The following is a 23,435-nucleotide window of genomic DNA, read 5'->3' as shown; positions in this document are numbered from 1 at the left end:
ACAGCAGGTAGAAACTGGGACTGTCCTTGGCAAACCTGGACACCTGGTCACCCTAAAGACCCTTGAAAAATGATGCTGTGGGCCGGGTGTGGTGGCACACGCCTATAATCCCAGCACTTTGGGAAGCCAAGGAGGGTAGATCACGAGTTCAAGAGATCGAGACCATCCTGACCAACATGGTGAAACCCCGTCTCTACTAAAAATACAAAAATTAGCTGGGTGTGGTGGCGTGCGCCTGTAGTCCCAGCTACGCAGGAGGCTGAGGCAGGAGAATTGCTTGAGCCCAGGAGGCGGAGGTTGCAGTGACCCGAGATCTCTCCACTGCACTCCAGCTTGGGCAACAGAGCAAGGCTCCATCTAAAAAAAAAAAAAAAAAAATGCTGTGATTAGTGAACTGATTTTAAATGTTTATCTCTAAAGGTTAGGATTGACAAATGACTAAGTGACTTTTCAAAATAATTAGTAGATGAAGAAAGAAGTTGTAAGTAGTCAAGTAGTCAGATCAAGGCTTTAAGAACACTATCTCCTTAAGATTCTATTTTCAGGCTTTCAAGAAAAAAATTTAAGAAATTATTTTTACTCTTTCCCAAAGCTTCTATGAATACACTATTCTGAATGCTTTCATTCTTATCTTTTGTCACTGAAAAATATTTTTCATGTTTTATATATGTTTGGTTTTAAAGAGGCAATAATGTTCTTCACATTTCCCTTTAGCTTAGCTTGGGAGAAGAAAAAGGGAAAGGGGAGTAAGTAGAGGAGGGATGGGATTCGAAATACTAGTCCAGGGCAGGTACTTTCCCCTAATTCCACTTTCTGGAGTGGACTTGACATGGATAAAGGTGATCTTGGTTCCAGAATATTTCTTGTACTGTGACATCTTCGCAGGCTGTGATTCTATTGTTGAAAGTAAGTGTTGTCCATACAATATGGCCCCCAGTGCAAGCCAGCTACTTAGCGCCTGTGCCAATTCTGAGCCTGCTTGACCTGAGATCTGCGGCTCTGCTCTAAGTCAGGGGAGTCGACACCAGAGGGATACGTCTCCCAAGCTCCTGCGCCAGCTGGCTTCCAGTCAGGTCCTGCCACTGGGAGTCAATGGCAAAAAGCAAAGCAAAGTGAGAGTATTTCTTTCCCTCCTCCTTTGCCTCCAGCTGCAGCACCCTGAAGGCCCCTGTGCTCTGCTGCGGGGGTTGTGCTTCCTCTGGGTGACCCTGGCCTTGAGCTTTATGACGGCTTCCTCCCTCCACTCCACCATCCTAGGGATAGTATTGGCTTTCTGCTGTTGCTAATTTCTATTCCAATTTTGGAGGAAAAGTTCAATGGAAGGGACTTATCATAAGATGGAATGTAGGTCTCTTATTCAGGACCCTCCCAAGGGCAATTTGATTATTCAAAAATTTCACCTTTTGGCTTTAGACCTTAACATGCATAAGATGCAACTCAGTGTGTTTAATGTTTGGTCTCCAAAACTGAGTGATGTGCTCCACAAGAAGACCTACTTTATCAAATACCCGAGACACATTTAGAGACTAAGGTGTGAAAGAATGAATGAGTGAAAATGTTTTAATAAAAGGAAACTAGAAATCAAATATTTGTATAAGGATAGATTTGAAGTTTTTCTGTACTTTTAATGAGCTAGAAAATGCATACTATAAATAGAATATACAAATGATTTTACACAAATGAAGCATTAAAAATCACAAATCTTATATTTGGTTATCCACAGTCTATAAAATAATGTTCCCAAATTATATAGTTTAAAATACACAATGTTTCAAGTTGCAGAAAAAACCAGGATAGTTTTGGCCCTAAATCATAGCTAACATAAGTAGGAATTATAATTAATTTTATAATTGTGTTTAAATTTTAAATACTCTAGAATCTGAAAATATTAAATATTAAATAGATGGAGGGATCAAATTATCAAGTTTTTTAACAAAATTGAGGTAAAAATCTGCATTAAATTACACCAAGAAAAACATTTCTAAAACATTGTTTCCATAACTCATTATAAATATTTCATCTTCCTAAAGTACTCTTTGATTACCTCTGGTCTTCTGGGTCTGGTAATTAAGTTGACTTAATATTTGCACATAGCTACTGATTACTCAATACAGACCTATCAGATAAAATTAAAATGCTGCAACTTGATCAGAATGATGCAATCTTGTCTTATATAAATATACAAATCACAGTATGCTGACACTAGATAACTTCAGCTTTAATTTATTTGCCAAAGGGGATTTAGAATATACTACAAAATTGTATATAAAACAACCCTTTACAAGGATTTACTAGGATGACTGCAAAGAAAGGCAAATTAAATATACCTGGTCCCACATAAGAATTGTTGCCTAACCTCATATACTAATTTGAATATGAAGACTCACTTTTTATTTTTTATTTTTTGGAAATGGCCTCGCTCTGTCACCCAGGCTGGAGTGCAGTGGTGTGATCTCAGCTCACTGCAACCTCTGCCTCTTGGGTTCAAGCAATTCTCCTACCTCAGCCTCCCAAGTAGCTGGGACTACAGGCACGCACCACCATGCCTGGCTAATTTTTTGTATTTTTAGTAGAGAAGGGGTTTCTCCATGTTGGCCAGACTGGTTTTGAACTCCTGATCTCAGGTGATCCACCCGCCTCAGACTCCCAAAGTGCTGGGATTACAGGTGTGAGGCACCGCACCTGGCCTGAATATAAAGACTCATTTTAAATTATACTACTTGAACCTTTATACTACAATGTATCCTGGCACTTATTTTTTTTAAACCATTATCAGATATTTCATGTTCTACCAGTAAAGGGAATTAGCATTTTCAATGTCCTGTCTGCATTCCTCCTAGCCTCTCTCTGCTCAGGTTTTGGAAAATAGATCTTTCAAATGCAATTGCAGCATCCAAGGAAATTCCTCCCACCCACGCCACCAGTGCTCATCCTGTGGGCACCCCACAGTCAGCAGTTTAAGACCATTCTGGATGAATGCAAATGCTTGATTCAATTTTTCCAAATCCCAATCAACTAGCTACACTTTTTATTGCACGTAATCTTCCCACCATTGCAGTAAAGCAGTCTAGATGGCTGGGGAAAGGTAAAAGAACCCTGGTTGTGATTATTTTTTTCTGACAAAATGGAATTAAAAGATGAGAAAACCTAGTGGTATTTTAGTCTGGTACTTTTAGCATCCCCAACTTTTAAGATTATAAATTCACAATAGTGAACACCCTAGTGACAACTTTTAAATAAAATACTGGATAGCTGGGCGCAGTGGCTCACACCTGTAATCCCAGCACTTTGGGAGGCCGAAGCGGGTAGATCACTTGAGGTCAAGAGTTCAAGACCAACCTGGCAAACATGGTAAAACCTCGTCTCTACTATAAATACAAAAAATTAGCTGGGTGTGGTGGTGCATGTCTGTAATCCCACCTATTCGGGAGGCTGAGGCAGGAGAATCACTTGAACCCAGGAAGCAGAGGTTACAGTGAGCCGAGATCATGCCACTGCACTTCAGCCTGGGCAATGGAGCAAGACTCTGTCTCAAAAAAAACAAAAAATAAAATACTGCATAATTACATGCTATAGTAAATTAATCATATGCTCACAATTTTAGCTTGGATTTGTTTTGCAACTGACTTGATGCTGTCTGAAAATCAAGATCAAGCAGGTGATGAAAACTATACCTTTTGAACATGCATTAGGTAACCAGGGGGCAACATAGTAGGGACTAATAAGGCCAGCAACTCAGGGAAATTAGCCTATTCATCTGATATATTTGGCCTCCATAAAACTGCCATAGATTCAAACTGTACTCAAATATAATACAACTTCTTCAATGCTGCTTTATAAATCTGACTGAAAACTTTTAAGGAGTCAAGATGCTAAACACCCTAACAAAAGCAAAAACAAAACTACGGCCTATGTGGTATCACTGTTATTACCACTCTTTATAAAGCACTAAGTACACATAGGTGTTTGGCATTGTCTCTGGAACTACAAAATTAAACTTTTAGAATCACAGCATTTTACACCTGAGAGGATTAAGATTCTGAAAAGATAGTAAATTTCGCTCCTCACTTTATAGCTGAGAAGAGTAAAGGGAGGACGGACCATGGGAGTCAGCATTTTTCAAGCACCCAGGCACGCTGGGCCTGGTATTTCAATTAAAATTTCTCATTCTCACAGTCTCAGGCAGGTTGCATTAACCTCCACTTCACAGCTAAGTAAACGTGGATCTACCAGATTGAATAATCTCCCCCAAATAAATTCACTAATGAGGAACAGAAGGAATCCCATGTCAAAGTTAGTGCTCTTCTCAGAGTAATAATTTGCAAAGTGTGGTCCTGGGACCAGCAGCTGGGGCATTACCTGGACGCTTGTTAGAAAGGCAAATTCCCAGGCCCACCACCCCCACCGCCAGGCCTACTGAATCAGAAACTCTGGGGTGGCACCCAGCAATCAAGTTTTTGGTTTTGTTTTTTTAATAGACAGGGTCTCACTTTGTTGCCCAGGCTGGACTGCAGTGGCCCAATAATAACTCACTACAGCCTCGAACTCCTGGGTTCAAGTGATCCTCCTGCCTCAGACTCCCAAGCAGCTCAGACTACAGGTATGCACTACCATACCTGTTTGTTTTTTGTTTTTGTTTTTGTAGAGACAGGGGTCTTGCTGTATTGCCCAGCCTGATCTTGAACTCCTGGGCTCAAGTGATCCTCCTGCCTCAGTCTCCCAAAGCACTGGAATTACAGGCATGAGCCTGTGTTCTCCCCTCTCTTCCAATAATGTGTATTCAACAAGGCCTTCAGGTGATGCTGATGCTGTCTGAAAGCCACCGCACTCCAGCATGTTGTCTCTGAAACTTTACTTAGGAGTATGCATATTAAAATATATATAACTTAACACTATGCTACTACAAAGGGCAAAATAATTCACTTTATTGTACTTTATTTTAGAACAATTAAGACAAGGATAGCCTTCAATGAAATTTTGCTTTGATGTTACATGGTCTGACACTGGATTCCTTCATAAGAAAAATGAATGTGAAAGCTATTCCAAGTAAGCAAATGGTGGCAAAAACAATCTAAAGAATTGCTTTTAGCCAGGCATGGTGGCTCATGCCTGTAATCCCAGCACTTTGGGAGGCCAGGGCGGGTGAATTACTTGAGCTCAGGAGTTCAAGAGCAGCCTGGACAACATGGTGAAACCCCATCTCTACTAAAAACACAAAAATTAGGCAATATAGCAAGACCCCATCTCTACCAAAAATACAAAAAACTAACCAGGAATGGGGGCACATGCCAGTAGTCCCAGCTACTCAGGAGACTGAGGTGGGAGGATGGCTTGAGCTTGGGAGGTTGCAGTGAGCCAAGATCCTGCCACTGCACTCCGGCCTGGGTGACAGAGTGAGAGACCCCATCTCAAAAAAAAAAAAAAAAAGAATTTCACCTCATGTCAAAAATAAGACTCTTGGACAGAAATCTTCTGCCTGCCTTGCAAGGACCCACTGAAATTAATGGATACTCTCACATGACTGACTTTATTATTAAATACTTGCCGTAATCAAAACTACGCATAGGAAAATCAAGTAGAGAAATACTGAATGCCTAGCATACAAGGATCTAAGTGAAAGTTAATATAAGTAGCTCTTCAGAAAGACATCTCATGTAAAATTAAATTTAAAACTAAAAATTTCATGAAATGACCTGTTAAGAGTTTCAATTTAGCTTTACTTTTCTAATTTTAAAATATCATTAATGAAATGGTGTCTTCATCTAGGTGCTTCTCCATCAAAATCCCTAGCTCAAAAATAAAAATCATGTTTGTGTCACCCCAGATTCAAAATGCTGTTATTGGAGATGTTGCCATTTCACATGAACATTCCAGTAAGTATGCATATAGAGGGTACTCATTACTTTTGGTTGGTAATTTTTCCTTAAATATATTTCAGTGATTTCATTGTTTGACATTTTCATAGTTAACATATACTGAATACAGAAAATTTTGTAGGAAAACACTATTTTTTAAATGTAGTAACATTAAAATATTAAAATATCCCCAGTTTATTAAAGGCTCTTATGATTTAAAGAAAAATTTCCTGTGCACATACAATGTACCTATGAAATACTGTATTATTAGTTATTGTACAGGCAAATGAGGCTGTTACTATAAAAAAAAAGTGGTGTCTAAAAATTGCAAGTCTGTGTGAAAAATGAACCTCAATTTATCTAAATGGGATTTGGGGGACATGGCAGACTATTAAAATAGAACTCAAACTTCAAATTCTGTAAACTGAACATCTCATTAATGCCACTTCACCATTTAAAAAAGTCAGCACACAATGTTAGCTATGTAAGTTTATCGGCAGATGTTACACTAATTATTTCTGTTAATTCCTCCTAAAATATTATTTAGTAATAAAGAATATTTCAAAAGGAGAGTAGGTAGAAATGAAGCAAGATCATAACTATAATTATTTAGTATGAAAATGACATTTCATTTATTTGCTAATATGTGGAAAAAAAAATTTCTAATTAATTCCTCCTTTATCCTTCTTTAAAAACATTTTATTTCTTCAACCAGCACACTGAGGATTAGTGCTATGGGTATTACCACAGTGCCTTATGAAAAAACTTGGCTTCCAGAGGAGTCATACCTTGCAACCCCAAACTGGCTCTGCATGATTGATTTTACAGTGGGCATTAAAATTCTTCTGAAACAAGGCTGTGTACCTTTGAGAACACTCACATTTAACCTTGTGAGCTCACTTCTACAAGAACAATGAACTTATTTGTCAGCTGCCAGGGGGAAAATCAGCTTAATGTAAAGAATTCATTAAATCAGGCTGACAGAAGCCAATATCTCAATGTTTTTAAACTAAAATTTATTTAAAGGAATAAGTATGGGTGCATTACATAAACCTAATGGTTCTTCTAAGCTTCAAAAAGCATTCATTTCAAAAGCATTCACTTTTTTTTTTTTTTTTGAGACGGAGTCTCGCTGTCGCCCAGGCTGGAGGGCAGTGGCGCGATCTCGGCTCACTGCAGGCTCCGCCTCCCGGGTTCACGCCATTCTCTCGCCTCAGCCTCCCGCGTAGCTGGGACTGCAGGCGCCCGCCACCTCGCCCGGCTAATTCTTTGTATTTTTAGTAGAGACGCGGTTTCACCGTGTTAGCCAGGATGGTCTACGATCTCCTGACCTCGTGATCCACCCGCCTCGGCCTCCCAAAGTGCTGGGATTACAGGCGTGAGCCACCGCGCCCGGCCCAAAAGCATTCACTTTTAAGGCTGCCTCATTTTTCAGCTTTGTTGTAGTTGAGATTCTGATGTTCACCTAACAAAGTCTCTGACAAAACAGACTTCCTTCAATCCAGGTCATAATTTGAAACATTATACAATAATGAGATTTAAGTGATGAATGGAAAGAAAAGTAGGAGACTGAAAAGATATCAGAAATTTCTATTTGTTTTTAGATTCAGAAAAATATAATTAACAGGCCAACATGGGTCTGACAGAGAGGAAGGATGTCAGCAGTTACTTGAATGTAACCCCTTCCCAGCATTTCCAAAGACCGGCAATGTGCTCATTGTGATCTAAGGGCCTTGTTACCTAGATTCTAGGTAATCCACAGAATTGAAACAACCCGGCACAACTTTATTTCTTGAGAAGATGAACCCTTAACTATGAAGATGCAGAAAGGAAGTCTTCAACTGCTCACTCACCATGGCTACAGTATTCAAATACAACAATCATTCAGATAAATAAAACCTGTGAGAAAAAGCTAACAGGTGGGCAAGCAAAGCGGCAGTGATTCCTACTTTCAGTTAACCAATTGAACAGTGGTGCTTCCTTCTAAAGAAGTTGTTCTTTGATTTTTTTTTTTTTTTAAAGAAACAGAAAAGCAGCAGTATAGTGAAAAAAGACTGGCTGAAGATCTATCCAGCCTGTTAACTACGGCTTAGTACTTCCAGAATCCTGAGTAATACATGACCTGTGTGATGATATGAGCACAGAGCACATGAACAACCAAAAGATTCTAAGCTCAGCCTCTTTCCCTATCGTATTTACAGAGTAATTTTAAATTTCAGTTTCACCTCTACTACTTCAACTATTTTACCCTGTAAATTGCTGAAGGTCTTTGTGAACTGTCGAACAGCAAAAACAAAAAGTAGAGGTATCTAGATAATAAACTTCAACCAAAAGTAGTCCTTGAGTAATTAAAATGTTACTTCATTAAGTTCTTTTTAAAAGAAAATTCCTCAGAAGTCCACATTCTTTACATGCCTTCACCCTGTTGAGCTAAACAGGTCAAAAGTATAATAAACTCAACATTATTTTTAACTTGCGTTATTGGTGGTGCCAAATGAGAAAAGAGCTGTTTTTGCCACTTTGGGCTGGATGATTAAAAAAAAAAAAGAAAAGAGAGCTGTTTGTATTTTAAATTTAATATCATAAACAATTTTTAAAAGTAATATAATATAGAAGTTCTCAGGATGAAACAAAAGGAAGGCTAAACTTCATTTTAGACTCATGGTAACACCAAAGTAATTTTAAGAATGTGAATAGGAAGCTAAACACTGCAAAGAGAATTCTTAAAAATCAGATTAGTTAAGAAATTTTGAAGAGAACTAAACTCTTCACAGAAAACTTGAAAAGAATATTGATTAATCAAAAGCCTGTGAATCCTGGGACATATGTTTACTGATATCTATGGTGAATAGAGTCCAGGAGCAGTTGCACAATAAGTACATGTAAGGCCTAAGTTTAAGAATTGCAATTGGGAGTATTTTACATTTAATTTAATCTTAGTAGAGGAAAAGTTCTGATGTGATTTTAAAAACAGAATCCCTTCTCGCCTTACTTACTTGGTACTTTAACCATTACAAATTTATTCAGGAAAACTAAAATTATTTAAAGAAGAGACATCTAGTTCTAGAGTAATGTGGCACATTCCTATGTGAAAAAAATTAGAAATCACTTGATACATCTATAATACACAAATACACATATAAACATTGTATTTTAATAATACTCTTTGTCACTTCAATTTAAATCATTCCATTATGAAAATTTCTTAATTGAAGGGAGACTATTTCTTCAAAACTCTAAATTAAACAGAGCTTTATCAATTAAGTTTACAGCAATATAGCCTTTAGAAATACACATTTCTTCATTTTATAATAATACTTCCCCTTTAAAAATTTGCCATGGCTTGTCACAGATTTAAAATACAAGGCACCTAATGCTATAAAAGAATAATACAGTAAATGTAGTGTAAGTGAACCAGATATTTTCTCATATATTTATTCTTTTTAAAGTCCCATGAAATTTGCGCAAACATGCTTGTTGCATAAATTAAACATTTTTTGTGTGGTTAATTTGCAATATTCTACAAAACCCAAAAATATAATCCACACTTATTACAGGTAGCTTATTTTAGCATTTTACCTGTCAGAAACACTGGTCTATGAACACTTAAGTGATTTCTTGAAAACATTTTCATAATATATTCCAGCATTTAACATGTGAAAATAAAGTCCCAGAACATTAGGATTTATTCCTTGATTAGTTCAAATGATTTCAATAGCTGAATTCCTTGAGATGTGTAAGGCAGGTTGGTCCTTTGGACGGACTGTAGACTGGAACTTCCTATAACTGTAGTGATATGTACACAGCTACATAGCAAAGTGCTTCATTATGAAAATGAAGAAAACAGGTATGAGAAAAATATATTTTAGAGTTTCAAAGAACTGAAACTGTTATTTTTCAGACTAGGCACTGAAACATTTTTTCTACAAAAACTTGCCAGAGATTGTCTCTTCGCTGTATAGTTCCATTATCAAGCTAAAAACAGAAACCACAGAAATGTGATTAGATTATAATTTCACAGTTTTAGTTTTCTATAGTTTACATTTTAAAAAGCAAATTATCCTAAAATTGAAATACCTATTTTCACTGTATACATACTTAATAACTGGATACTCAAATTTGGAGTACTAAGAACTTATGAATGTGACTTCTATAGCAATGTCAAAAGCTGACATCAACACTAAAGATTGTGTATTAGCAGTTAGTTGTACTCCTGGTATATTCCACCATTACTCCTGCAAAGACAAAGACACCTGCCCAGTCTATTCTACTCTATTGCAATCCATCCTCTCTAGTCTTCACTCTTTCTTCTTTACCCAGCTCTCACTTCTAAAAATACTGAAACCTTGCTGGATATGGGTAGGTTTAAGTGTGAGTATGAGAATAATGCACAGCATATCCAAGAAAAATAATGCATAAATTACAGCCTTAAAAAGCTTTCAAGAATACAAAGTCCTCACTTAATGTCATAGGTTATAGGAAACTGACTTTAGGTCCCCGAATAACATTGTTTTGTTCAGTGTTGTTATGTTATAATGTTGATGCAAAAAAAAATAGTTTTGCTGTAATTTTGCTTAAAGTCACAGTTTATAAGAACCTATTGATGATGTTAAGTGACGACTTACTGTAATTGTGTTTATGTTTTTTTTAAATTTAAAGATGGCACATAAACATATATTTAGTTCCACTTGTTCTCCAAAACCTCACTAAAAAGGAAACAAAGGGTTAAAAAATATATTTTTTAACAGAAATAAGGTCTCACTATGTTGCCCAGGCTAGTCTCAAACTCCTGAGCTCAAGTGATCCTCCCTCCTCGGCCTCCCAAAATGCTAGGATTACAAGCATGAGTCACTATGCCCAGCCTGGAATTTTTTTCTTAAAAGGAATAAACCACATGGACAAAAAGAAAAGTAGAGAGATGAAAAAATAACAGCCAACTCTTTGTTAGCAATGGAAAAATGGGACCAGATATCTCTGTAAGGAGGGGTGAAGAAACAACTAAAAACAAGAAGACTGGTATAATGTCTATAGAAAAAGCAGACAGACACTCAGATGCCCTCTCTTACTTTTCACAGTTGGCCAAGTGCCTTTTCTCTATCCCAGGAGAAGACTTTAAGGTTTACTCTCCAAAAAGGGTAGTAACAGAGAATCTCTGGATAAGTGAAATAGCAGGACGAATCCTACATAGCTCAGTTATAAGTAACAGTTTTTTAGTGACAACAATATAAACACTGACTACAGATCTATACAAAATTATGCAATAACTATACAGGGATGATGAGGAGGCAGAACTGATATAGAGATAGAAGGCATGTGAGGTGGGAGCAGAGGAGGAGTAAACTTGAAAATAATCTGTCCTCATCTGTAAACTTGAAAAGTCAGCTGAAGATGCCTAAAACCAAGAACTCATGAAACACAAGTCATAAGCATGATACTTAGGGAGACAAGAAGGAAAATACCAAAAGAATCAGCTAAGAGTTTAATTTCCTCAGAGTGGGAAGAAAATGAAAGCAGGATGAGCAGGGCAGGGAAGGGCAGGGGTAGCTGCCTTGTACAAAAAGTCTTGGAGAACTAGAGCTCAAACCATGTGCAGGTATAAACTAGATTTAAAAACAGCACACTAAAGAAAAACAGAAAACCAGGACCATTAGCTGTAGGTTAGAAGCAAGTTTACCATGAGGATAATGAAACAATCTTCAAGGCTAATATAAGTGTTAACAACTGACAGGAGTTGTACAATGTTCTAGATAGGGAGGGAAAACTCAGTAGCAATCAAGAAACATTTCAATATAAATTGCCTAAAGATGTCTTAGAAAAACTAGAAAAATTCTAGTAGTTTACTGTGATCTTTCATTCTAAATAAATAATCACTTTTGTACCTGCAAAATCTGTATGTTGCATTTAATTCAAGCATTCATTCAGCAAAATATTAAATGTCATGTACTCTATCATCAAAGACATATAAAAGACACTATTTCTTAAAATGTAAAAAATGGAAAAATATTCCAGAAGCATTGTTAAATGACAAAGCAATGTCAGAGAATGAGGATAAACACTGTGCCAGTTATGTAAAACACACACATAAAGACTAGTATTTTCCAACCAGTATATTGTACACCAGAATATTACATTTTTCTTTTATCATCAGAGAAAAAATATTTTTCTAAAGCATATTATTAAATAAAATGACCCTTAGCATGAATAAAAATGAGTTAAAACTTTCTGATCATTTGAGTCAGGCACTGTTATACATACTTTATATTTACCAAGTATTTACTATTTTAACACCCTCATAAGGGAGGTTCTACTGTAATCCCATTTCACAAATAAGAAAGCCGGAGCATCAAGAGATTAAGAACCTTGCATAGGGCCACACAGCTAGTATGTGGAGAAGATGGAATTGGAGTCCAGGCTTTAGCCCCTTTAGCCTTTAAGGCTGTATTGCCTCTCAAACAACTAATTATAGAAAATCAATCCTTTGTTGGAATATTACACAAATAAGAACCTTATTCAATACTAAACCCAGCTCACATACAAACCTGGGCTACAGACAACAGCTAACTATCTCCATCCTCCTGAGAAACACTGTGCATAGAAATGAGACTCTCACACTGTTCGCTGTCTTCTGGAACTCTTAAGAGAAAAAAAAAAAAGCAATAATTAAGGAAAGCTTTAGAGCTGAAAAGGAACCTTAAACCTTATTTATTCCATTGGCTGAGGCTATGTGGACAGGATGCAAGTCAGTGGCAGAACCAACACTAGAATAAAATTTCCCAAGAACTTGTCCCAAGTTAGTGTTTTTTGTTTTTGTTTTTTAAATAAGAGATAGGGTCTCACTTTTTGTTTTTTAAATAAGAGACAGGGTATCACTTTGTCACCCAGGCTAAAGTGTAGTGGTGCTATCATAGTTCACTGCAGCTTTGAATTCCTGGGCTCAAGTGATCCTCCTACCTCAGCCTCCCAAGCAGCTTGGGACTACAGGTATATGCCATCATGTCTGGGTAATTTTTTTTTTTTAAATTTTCTTAGAGACAAGGTCTTGATATGTTTCCCAGGCTGGTCTTGAGCTCCTAGCCTCAAGCAATTCTCCCACCTCAGCCTCCAGAGTCACTGGAACCAAGTTCTTTTTATAGCAAAATGTAAAAAGCTTTCATTCTTAAAAAGAAAGAAATTGGAAAGAAAAACTGAGGCAATACTATTCTATCATGAATTATGTTCAAACCAATAAAAGTTTTCTATATTTAAGTTTGTTATGGCAAAACAGTAAACCTTTTAGTATTACCTGTGAATCAAAATTTTTTTAAAAAAATGTAGTTACTAGGCAGGCAAATCACTTGTGGTCGGGACTTCAAGGCCAGCCTGGCCAACACGGTGAAACCCTGTCTCTACTTAAAATACAAAAATTAGCTGGGCATGGTGTTGCATGCCTGTAATCCCAGCTACTCAGGAGGCTGAGGCAGGAGAATCACTTGAACCCAGGAAGCAGAGGTTGCAGTGAGCTGAGATCATGCCATTGCACTCCAGGCTGGGCTACAGAGCAAGACTCTGTCAAGAAAGAGAAAGAGAAGAAAGAGAGAAAGAAAAGGAAAGAGAGAGAGAAAGAAAAGGAAAGAGAGAGAGAGAGAAAGAAAAGGAAAGAGAGAGAGAGAGAAAGAAAGAAAGAGAGAAAGAAAGAAAGAGAAATAATCTTATTACCCAAAAGATCTAAACAAATTATTTTATTTTTATCTGCCGTAACATATAAGTTATCATCTTTCAATAATTCCTCACAAAATCTCTAAAAGCTAGGCCAGCATGATGCGATTCTCAGTTATCTAGCAAACGCTATTTTTAAAAATGTGTATTGAGACTAAACTTACCTCTGAATTCGATGTTTTCTGCATATAAAAGCAAATATTCTTCTGATTCCCACCATCACAGGATCCCAGTTATTATAATGGCATAGGAGAGTTACAATAAAAAATGAAAAAAATACAGGGATAGCTCCTGCAAAAAATAACCAAGAAAACTGCACCTAAAAATAAAAGATAGAGGAAAAAACACACCCACAATTATCATTAAGGCAATTTCCCCCTTCAATGTAAGTTTTCTATTTGTGAAAACTAGCAGGAATAAGAAAAATGGGAAGACAAAATTAAACACTAACAATGTATTAAGTGTATTATTATTAAATAAGAATTCAAGACTTCAACTTACAATTCCATGTACCTAAATTACCAACAACAATAGTTCTTGCTTGGAAAATAGGCTAAAGGAAAGCCAAGAAAGCATACTTTCCATTTATAGGCATTGTACACTTAGAGTAGAGATATACAGTATGAAACTTTGGTCCTGCACACCATGTTGCTCATTTCTTCTTCACTGTTTGCTGCCTAGTCTCAAGTGGGTCTCTCTCCCTCAGTTTCTGAAGTCATCTCAAAAAATGTACGTTTTCGTAAAAAGTTATAGTTGTGGTATGCTGTGTATGCTACAGTTCTTATGACAGTACCAAAAACAAATTAGGTGCAAATTTGACACTCAAAACTAGCTTATCCAGTAATAAATGAAAAAAGCTCAAAATGAAACAATGACCAAGTAAAATAAAGAAAAAAATACAGAAATATTTTTACTAAGGAATGTTAGCCAGAGAAGACAAGCAACAAGACAAGCCTCATCAGTGATGTCAACAAGTCTGATCCTCCAATCCATCATTTATCAGGGTTGTCAAGAAAATAAAAAATCTCTGTAAGCAGGGTGGAGGTATTAAAATCAAAAAGAAAAAAATAAATAAGAAAAAAATAAGAAAAACAAATACATAAATAAAAAGAAAATAAAAAACAATGAGATGCCATCCAAAACAAAACTCATTCTTCCCTTTCACTAGTTCACTTTTACCATCTAGACTCAGCGAAAGATCAGAAACAACTGTCAAAGAAGCCTATACTGATCAACCACTGAGACTTAAGTGTAACACACAGGAGGTTTGCTTTAAAAATAATGATGAAAATAGTAACTTCTATCTATAAAATAGGGAAGGAAAACTGTGTTTGCCCTCTTTGAGAATTTAAAAAAAAAAAAAAAAAGGCACGGACTCATAGGTAAGACTCCCTCTGGTGAAAAACATATACTATTCCATTTCATAGCACCATTAGTCAGAGTAAACGAGTTTTGTGAGCATAATGTCTTTTATGAGGGAACTCACAATGCATAACACAAGAATAATAACTGACAATTTTTTTTTTTTTTTTTTTTACGACTAATTATTCTTTTCTTTAATCTACAGGAACAAAAGGACACAAATCCCATAATTTTCCATGACACAGAATATGTGCGAATGTTACTTTTGACAAAAAATAGATTTTCTTCTCATCCTTTGGAAAATGAAAACATTTACCCACATAAAAGAACAAATTTCGTTTTAGAAAGAAATTGTGAAATCCTCAAATCTATAATTGGCAATCAATCTATTTCTCTTTTCAAACCCCAAAAAACTATGCCTACAGTACAGAGAAAAGATATACAGATGACAATTTTTAACATGCATGCCCTATTTGTATGGTACTCATACACAATGACTGAGTCAGCCTAAGAACACCCTGGAAAGAATAGTCATTAAACTGAAAAGCCTTCATTTAGTTATGAAATTACCAATATATTTTAACATATTCCTGGAATATTTGCCAGAATGACTAATAATCAGGAAAAACCATGCTGCATTTAAATTATCCAAGATCAGAAAAGGTATTAAGAAGTTATAAATAATGTGATTAAAAATGTAGATATAGTTGATAGAATTATTTCATGAATATTCAACTGAAAACCTTATTTCATAACTGAATCAAAGCAAACTTAATAAAGATAGATAAAGCCCTAGAAGACTTTAGAAGGCAAGTTCACTTTCCACAATGTACTTGTTTAGATGTTGTCTCATAATAAAAAACTTCTAATTTGATTTCCAACAAGCTAAGACAAAAGAAATGAAGCCATTTATTACAACAAAGAAAATTACCTATGTAAACAAAAATTTTTTTTCTAATTCCTAAATATATCTGAATATCAAATAGAATATGATCAGGGATGCTTCCTATTATATAAAATGATTATAAATAGATTTAAATAACCAATTTGTTTCAAGCACAATGTTAATAAATGCTAACATTTCAGAAGCTATATATAAATACAGTTAGCTAATTAAACCTAAAAACCCTATAAAAGTAGATTTCTGTTATCATGTTTCTGTTACAGTTCTGGACACACCCTGCTGCTTTTTCCAGATGGAATCTCCCTAACCTCAATCCTGACACCAACACACAGCCTGCTCCTTTAACTGACTGCCCAGTTCTAGATATGAAGACAATCAAGAACACCAAATCTTTTCTTGATTGTCTTCATATCCAGAACTGGGCAATCAGTTAAAGTTTGGTTATGTTTTTATAATTAATTGCATGTGCATACATTTCCCCCTGTTTTGTCTTTATCCTAAAAGACTTTATTAAACAAATTATAACCATTATTGTTTGTAATGATAATTATGAAATGACTAATCATTTAATACAATTAGGTCCCCTGTGACTATTTTCTTAAAAATTCCTGAACATTAAGCTGCAATTTTTTTTCAATCTACGAAAGCTTACGTTTTTAAAATATCAGTACAATAAAGATGATTTACACAGTAGTCTACCAAAATCCTCTAACAAGTAGCACCTTCCCAGTTTCACAACCAGTTTGGTTCATATTCAGGATTATGACCTGAAGATGAAGAAGGGCCTAGATATTAATTAAATCTATAAAAGAATGATGTGTAATAATGTGCAATGTTAGTGTTATATAGAATATCCACATTCTTTGAAAATGCAAGTTATGTAAGATAATTAATTCTCAATTAAGGAGAGAATCTCAGTTCTTTAACCATGACAAATAAGTAAGAATTTACTGAACCATAAAACAAAGTTAAATATCAGTAAAGAATTATTTTATAAATAAAATAAAATAAAAATTTATTTTATAAATAAATTTTATAAATATAAAATATATATATAAATAAATACACAGCACTAAGCATATTTTGCTTTTATCTTTTTTTTTTTTTTTTTTTTTGAGATGGAGTCTTGTTCTGTTGCCCAGGCTGGAGTGCAGTGGCATGATCTTGGCTCACTGCAACCTCTGCCTCCCAGGTTCAAGTGATTCTCCTGCCTCAGCCTCCCAAGTAGCTGGGATTACAGGTGCACACCATCACAGCCAGCTAATTTTTGTATTTTTAGTAGAGACGGGGTTTCACCATGCTGGCCAGGCTGGTCTCGAACTCCTGACCTCAAGTGATCTGCCTGCCTCGGCCTCCCAAGTGCTGGGATTACAGGCGTGAGCCACCGCGCCTGGCTAAGACCTAGAGAAAAATAGGTTTAAAATTTTGATTATTGCTTGTACACATTATAAGCCTTTGGGCCTTGAAGTATTTCCCTCTTCAAATTATATTAGACTAAAACACACATACACACACACACACACACACACACACACACATTTCTGTGACTTAGTAGTTGCAGTTAAAAGTTAAATGACTACATATACTGAACTGTGTGATAAATGGCTATGCTCCATCTTTCAGTGCTGGGCAACAGCATACCTCTGTTCTTCCTGCTATACCCAGGAGCACTGAATAAACTCTTCCCTTCTAGGCTGCTGGCAGAAACATCCCAGATTCTCTTTTCTGTGGTGTTAGCATTGCCAATATTTATCACAAGAATCCCCACATCCATACTAGGCCTTCAGAGAAGAGGGATGGGATACCCACTCTGCTGAGTCCAGACAGAGATGGCTAACTTTTACTGCAAACAACATGATTCATGTGCTGCTCATTCAGCACAGTGTTAAGGAACCTGTGATAGGGTTTATCGCAGAAACTAAAATGCTTATATGATAAAATGTGACTTACCAAAGAACAACTGGAACAGAATCAGCTCAAAAACTGGAGAACTACATATGAAGATGATGCCCTTAACTTAGAAATTTAGGGAAAAGATTGAAAAGCTAAAAATGGAAATTATCTATTTCTTCAGTACTTTTTATATTTCTATGCAGTAAAGCACCTTGGGAGAGAAAGCATCAAGTATTATTTATGTTTGTATCCTTATAATTTAATCACATCTCAACTTTCATTAGGTTTGTTTTAATAACATACCTAAAATATCTATGAATAATAAATAGTTTCCTTACCTTTTGCATACACATGTCAGCTATTATGGACAGAGGTATTGTAAGGCTTAGTGCAAGTGTGCCTATCAATGATGAGGTAAGAAAACAGCCCCTAAAAAAAGAAAATATACATTTCTATATTTAAAAAATTAAACAACCAAAGAAAAACACTGAACAAAGACTTTCTATCCTATAATATAGCCTTGTGAGATCAGGAGCAAAGATAAGAGGCTAGGATGGATTGAGACATAAAATATAATAAAAGTTATTAAGATGATTCTCAAAGTTTTTCTTCAACTATTAAAAATACAAATATATAAGTATGAAAAGCTCAAAATATTTTATGCTATTTTCAAGATCTGTTTGCAGATATTATTCAACTTTGGGTGTATAGCTTATATTTCATTAATTTTTTTTAAAAACTGTTGAACAGTTATTACAGTTTTGTGATGATATGTAGATAACAAAGAAAACAGCATTAGTAACATTGCAGGACAATATTTCACACATAGACTTTAAGGAAGTGATAAGACAACATATGATTCTGTCACCAAGCAAAAATATCTCACCTTCATGAACACTAAAATAATGTGTTATTCTTTTGATTTGGCTTGGCATAAAAAAAGAAAGACTTGAATATTCTTAAAAAATATTTTCTTGTTGTTTTCCATTTTTCTAACAATTGTCCTAACCAAAAGCTAAGTAAGCTCTTTATTTTCACCTTGAATTATCAATGTGGGCATGAAATTTTGAAATATCTATCTGCATACAATTTTGTTGAATTGAAAGAAAATATTATACCCAATGGAGACACATGAGCCATTTATAAAGACTGATAATTTGGGTATATAAGGAGAAAATGAATTATAAGCCAAGATAAAACCATAATGTACATCGTTAGGACTACAGATCCATGGAAGTTATAGGCAAGTAAAATCTAGCTCAGTATATGTCAGAATTAATAATGCTGTCCTGCAATAAAAGGGGCTATCTCCCAATAAAGTGTCACTAGAAGTAATGAACAGAGGCTGAACAATGAGTCCTTATTGATGAGGTAAAGGAAACTTAAGTACTTGTGGTTCCCACTACTTAGCTGCTCTGTGAAAAGAGCATTCGGGGTCAAATACAGCATATGTTCTTGGATATTTATCATGCAGAGTACTCTAATAAAAAACCTGGGAGGTAGAATTATAAAGCCTGTTTGACTTAATCCAGCTTTTAAGGTGGATCCAATTTAGCTGATGGCTAAAGCCTTTTGTCATCTGTTAATAGTTGAGATTAAAAAAATCAAGTATCTAAAATGTACATAACTAAAGATGAAAAAATTAATGAGTAAATGGATTATGATTTTAAAGAATTTTAGATCAGCAAAGGAGTTTAGATAAGAACATAAATTACTACAATACAAAGTAAATCTTTAAGTATTACACAAAAGAGAGTGATATGGGGGATACCAAGAAAATAGGTATTCCTTAACTGGGCAGGGAGACACAGCACTATAGGCAGAGCATTAAGGAAGACTCCACAAAAAAGTCTATTTCTGTTGCAGTCTTTTGCAAGCGAAAACTAGTTAACAGTTTCAATGGGTATGTAATAAAATTCATTTTATTCATTTATGTTTTATTCATTCTATCCAAGTTTCTATTAAATAAAAATAGGACTAAGTATAAAGCTCTGTTATTTGAAAGGTCTCTCAAACTCCATACATGATACTGTCTTCAAATTATTTTAAGTTTATTATCGCATATCAATATATTGGATATATAGCATATCAAAGTATGTTAACATCTCAAATCAATCAGAGTTTAAGGTTTACCTATCTGGCTCACCCATATGAAAGGTCCTGAAAATAAATAAAACAAAAACACCTATGAACAAGCAAACAGATATTCCAAAGCCTCTTAAATAAGCACCATCTCCTGGATTCTCAATTAGAACTCATGCATTCATACTTGGCATATATACCTCATATGTTTGGATATCCATTAGATAATGACTACTTTCATTTGCATAATACTCCACTTTCTAAAACATTTTTACAGATTTAGACCATTCATATTCATTCTTTCATTCAACAAGTTTTTATTGAGCTCCTTCTGTGGACAAGGCACTACTCTGGAATGGGCACACAGAAGTTAAAAAACAAAGTCCCTGCTCTAGTGGAGTTAAAGTATTCAGTTGTATGTGTATCGCAGAATGGGGTGCACAGGAAGGGCCACCAGCAAACAGACAAATATAAACGCTTAAAATATCCAAAAATTAATCAACTTGATAATTAATAATTGGAGAATAAACAGTACATACCACAACCACAGGAACTCTGAGAGTACTGTTCCAATAAGGCCATTAATGATAATGCACATTAATACTACTTTATTGGGAAACTCGAAGTCCTCAAATCCAGTATAATGAAGTAAAAAGAAACCTGGCCATAAGAGCAGCAGATTAAACAAACCTACAAAACCTGAACATGTATAAAAGAGACAAAAGTTAAAATTGTGATTTATTTCTATTTTCCAAGCTTATTAACTCTAAAATCAAAATTAGATTTTGCACAAAACTACTCTGGGAGCTTTCCTTAGCTAAAACTTCTGTTGGTTTGTTTTTAAGTCAGTCCTGTGAAGCTCAACACCATAAAAAAAAACTGTCTGAAGCAACTGGTGATCACTCAGTTCAACTATCCACATTGTATGGGAGCAACTACTGTGGAATAAACCACTTAGGACAACTCAGCAAGAAGGGCTGTTAACCTTAGCTACTGATAATATAGTGCACTAGAACTTAAAAGAAATAACTGGTATGTATGTGTTTGCATACTCAGCCTAAATTAGTTTTGAGGAATTAGATGGTTTGCTCTCTGATTCAATTATTTATGTCCAAAACACTTGTGCTATGCGAGCAATAATGGAAGAAGGTTCCAAAGGAGATAAAACTCTTGGTTCCTGCATTCCCAGACCTCTAACTAGTTAGTGAGAAAGTATGTACACACAAAGAGCTATTCAACATATGAGCAAAGTACAGACTGACTAGTTATTAAGGAAAGCCATCCCACATAGTGGTTAAGTGTGTGCTCGGCAGTCTGACTGCCTGGGTCCAATCCCAGCTCTATCTATCATTCAATAATAGTGCAAGCCTTATACCGCTTTAAGCCTCAGTTTTCCAATCTATAAACATAAAATAATGTTTAATAATATTTAATTAGGTTGCTGGGAAGATTAGACAAAACACATAAAATATATAGCATAGTATCTGGCACATAGTAAGCACTTAATAAAAGTTAGCTAATATTATTATAGAAATTAAGTTTATATATGACTATATACATGTGAAAGTAAAGACCATAAAGAAAAAAGATTACAATTGTATAATAAATTTTGTTGTACTTCCTATACAGTTTATGTCACAAATTTGCTATATGATTTATGTGGTAACTATATAGCTTTCTTAAAAGAAAATTAAATTACAGTAGATATATAATTGATACTTACTATGTCACCTAAATAATAAACCGGTCATTAGGATGCCTAGTTAAATCTTAACAGGGCAGGAGCACCCACTCTCTATCTGATGCTAAAGACTCACAGCCACCCCACTTCTGTGAAGGGGGGCAAATAAGTCTGCCTTTCCCAGCAAGTTCCCACCCTCCACCCCACCCCATCTTCTGCAGCTCATGACTAATTGATGGAGGCTTTACGAGGCCGGCCATCACGACTCAAGGCCCAGACATATTAGCTGCTCTCCCTCTGCTCCCTGCCTCAGTACCTGCAATGAATTGGGCCAAACCTCAGTTATACTTGTGCGCCACCCGGTTCTTTCCCCTTCTCTATCTTGCTTCCTTCACTCCAACTTTTTCCTTCAGTGAACTCCCCAAAATAAATCACCCACACAAATTCCCCATCTCATATCCTGTTTTAGGCAGCCCAACTATTATGGTTTGGCTCTGTGTCCCTACCCAAATCTCATCTCGAATTGTAATCCCCATGTGTCAGGGAGGGACCTGGTGGGAGGTGACTGGATCATGGGGGCTGTTTCCCCCATGCTGTTCCCATCATAGTGAGTTCTTACAAGATTTGATGGTTTTAAAGTGTTTGGCAGTTCCCCCTTCTCAAGTTCTCTCTCTTGCCAGTGTGTAAAACATGCCTTGCTTCCCCTTCACCTTATGCCATGATTCTAAGTTTCCTGAGGCCTCCCCAGCCATGCAAAACTGTGAGTCAATTAAACCTCTTTTGTTTATAAATTACTCAGTCTCAGGTAGTTCTTTATAGCAGTGTGAAAACAGACTAATATACCAACTTAAGACATCTATTGATTAAAAAAAAAAACAACAAAAGAACACATATACAGAAAGGACACATGACCTAAAATGCTTAAATAACATTACAAAGTTGTTTTAATGAAACACCAAAATGTGGCATTACCAAGAACTAAATCTATTTTCTAGTCCCTGAAGTGCTGAGTCTATGAAATCCCACATAAATTAACATCCTTTGACCTAGAGACAAAAGTCCCAATGACCCCACCTATTCCCTAGACTGCCCAGAATCTAGCTCCACATGTCTTTCTGTTCTTCTTCCACAAAGTGAAGTTCCAGCACAATCATTCAGATCTACTCACCGCTCCCTGTTAAGCCTCTGCTCACACTCCCTTGCCTGAAGAGCCCCCAACATCCCAATCCTAACTTCTCCGAATCCTGTCTATTCTAAAGCCCAGGGCAGATCAATATTGCTTTACATATCACATCACATATGAACAGGACCAACACAAGCTACATGTCTATAGGCACTCTCCCTAATATGAGTAAATTAAGCAATTTTTCTTGCAAGTTGTCAATGTTTAAATTTTTAAAAAGTACCACTGACCCAACCACCTACCTATAACACTAAAAAAAACTAGCATTTTATTCCATTCCAAATAAAATTTTCTATGACTCTCAAATAAAATATCATTAAAATTACCTTTTCTTTTTTAAGAGACAGCATCTTACTCTGTTACCCAGGCTAGAGTGCAGAGACACAATCATAGCTCACTGCAGACTCGAACTCCTGGACTCAAGTGATTCTCCTGCCTCAGCCTCTCATGCAGCTGGGATTACAAACACATGTAACCAAACCTGGCTATTATGCTATATTTCTTGAATTCTATATTTAAAAAGAATTTAAGCAATCATTCAGCCTCATGGCTTTTCAAACATTTTATTTTTGTTAGTCTTTAGGTACCAGTATTTAAACTATTTTTAGTTTTAAAATAGTTTTAAATAGTCTTTTAAAAAAAAAAATTAAATAGAAATGCAGTCTCCCTATGTTGCCCAGGCTGATCTTGAATCGTTGGCTTCAAGCAATCCTCCTGCCTCAGCCTCTCAAAGTGCTGGGATCACAGGCGTGAGGCACCATGCCCAGCCATAAGAAAAAT

At 35.8% G+C, this 23,435-nt stretch overlaps 1 protein-coding gene across 8 annotated transcripts in view; it reads right to left on the bottom strand.

The window, feature by feature from the left end:
* Nucleotides 1-8,989: 8,989 nt before the first annotated feature.
* SLC35F5 (solute carrier family 35 member F5) overlaps nucleotides 8,990-23,435 on the bottom strand; it is a 114,983-nt gene continuing 100,537 nt past the window's right edge. For 6 of the 8 annotated variants that reach the window (XM_063647377.1, XM_063647376.1, XM_063647379.1 and 3 more), the window contains 5 exons: nucleotides 20,331-20,490; nucleotides 18,048-18,138; nucleotides 13,715-13,869; nucleotides 12,395-12,488; nucleotides 8,990-9,830 (listed from right to left, as the gene is read on the bottom strand). In XM_063647377.1, the coding sequence (XP_063503447.1) occupies nucleotides 12,413-12,488; nucleotides 13,715-13,869; nucleotides 18,048-18,138; nucleotides 20,331-20,490 (482 nt within the window). In that variant the 3' untranslated portion in view covers nucleotides 8,990-9,830; nucleotides 12,395-12,412. Of the gene's footprint in view, nucleotides 9,831-12,394; nucleotides 12,489-13,714; nucleotides 17,218-18,047; nucleotides 18,139-20,330; nucleotides 20,491-23,435 lie in introns of those variants that run through there. The other 2 variants (XR_008501021.2, XM_054477624.2) reach the window with 2 other exon arrangements.

The sequence above is a fragment of the Pongo pygmaeus genome, chromosome 11 (genome assembly GCF_028885625.2).
Source record: "Pongo pygmaeus isolate AG05252 chromosome 11, NHGRI_mPonPyg2-v2.0_pri, whole genome shotgun sequence".
Classification (NCBI taxonomy): Eukaryota; Metazoa; Chordata; class Mammalia; order Primates; family Hominidae; genus Pongo; species Pongo pygmaeus.
The sequence above is the reverse complement of the archived record's forward strand: the minus strand, read 5'-3'. Positions and strand labels throughout refer to the sequence as shown.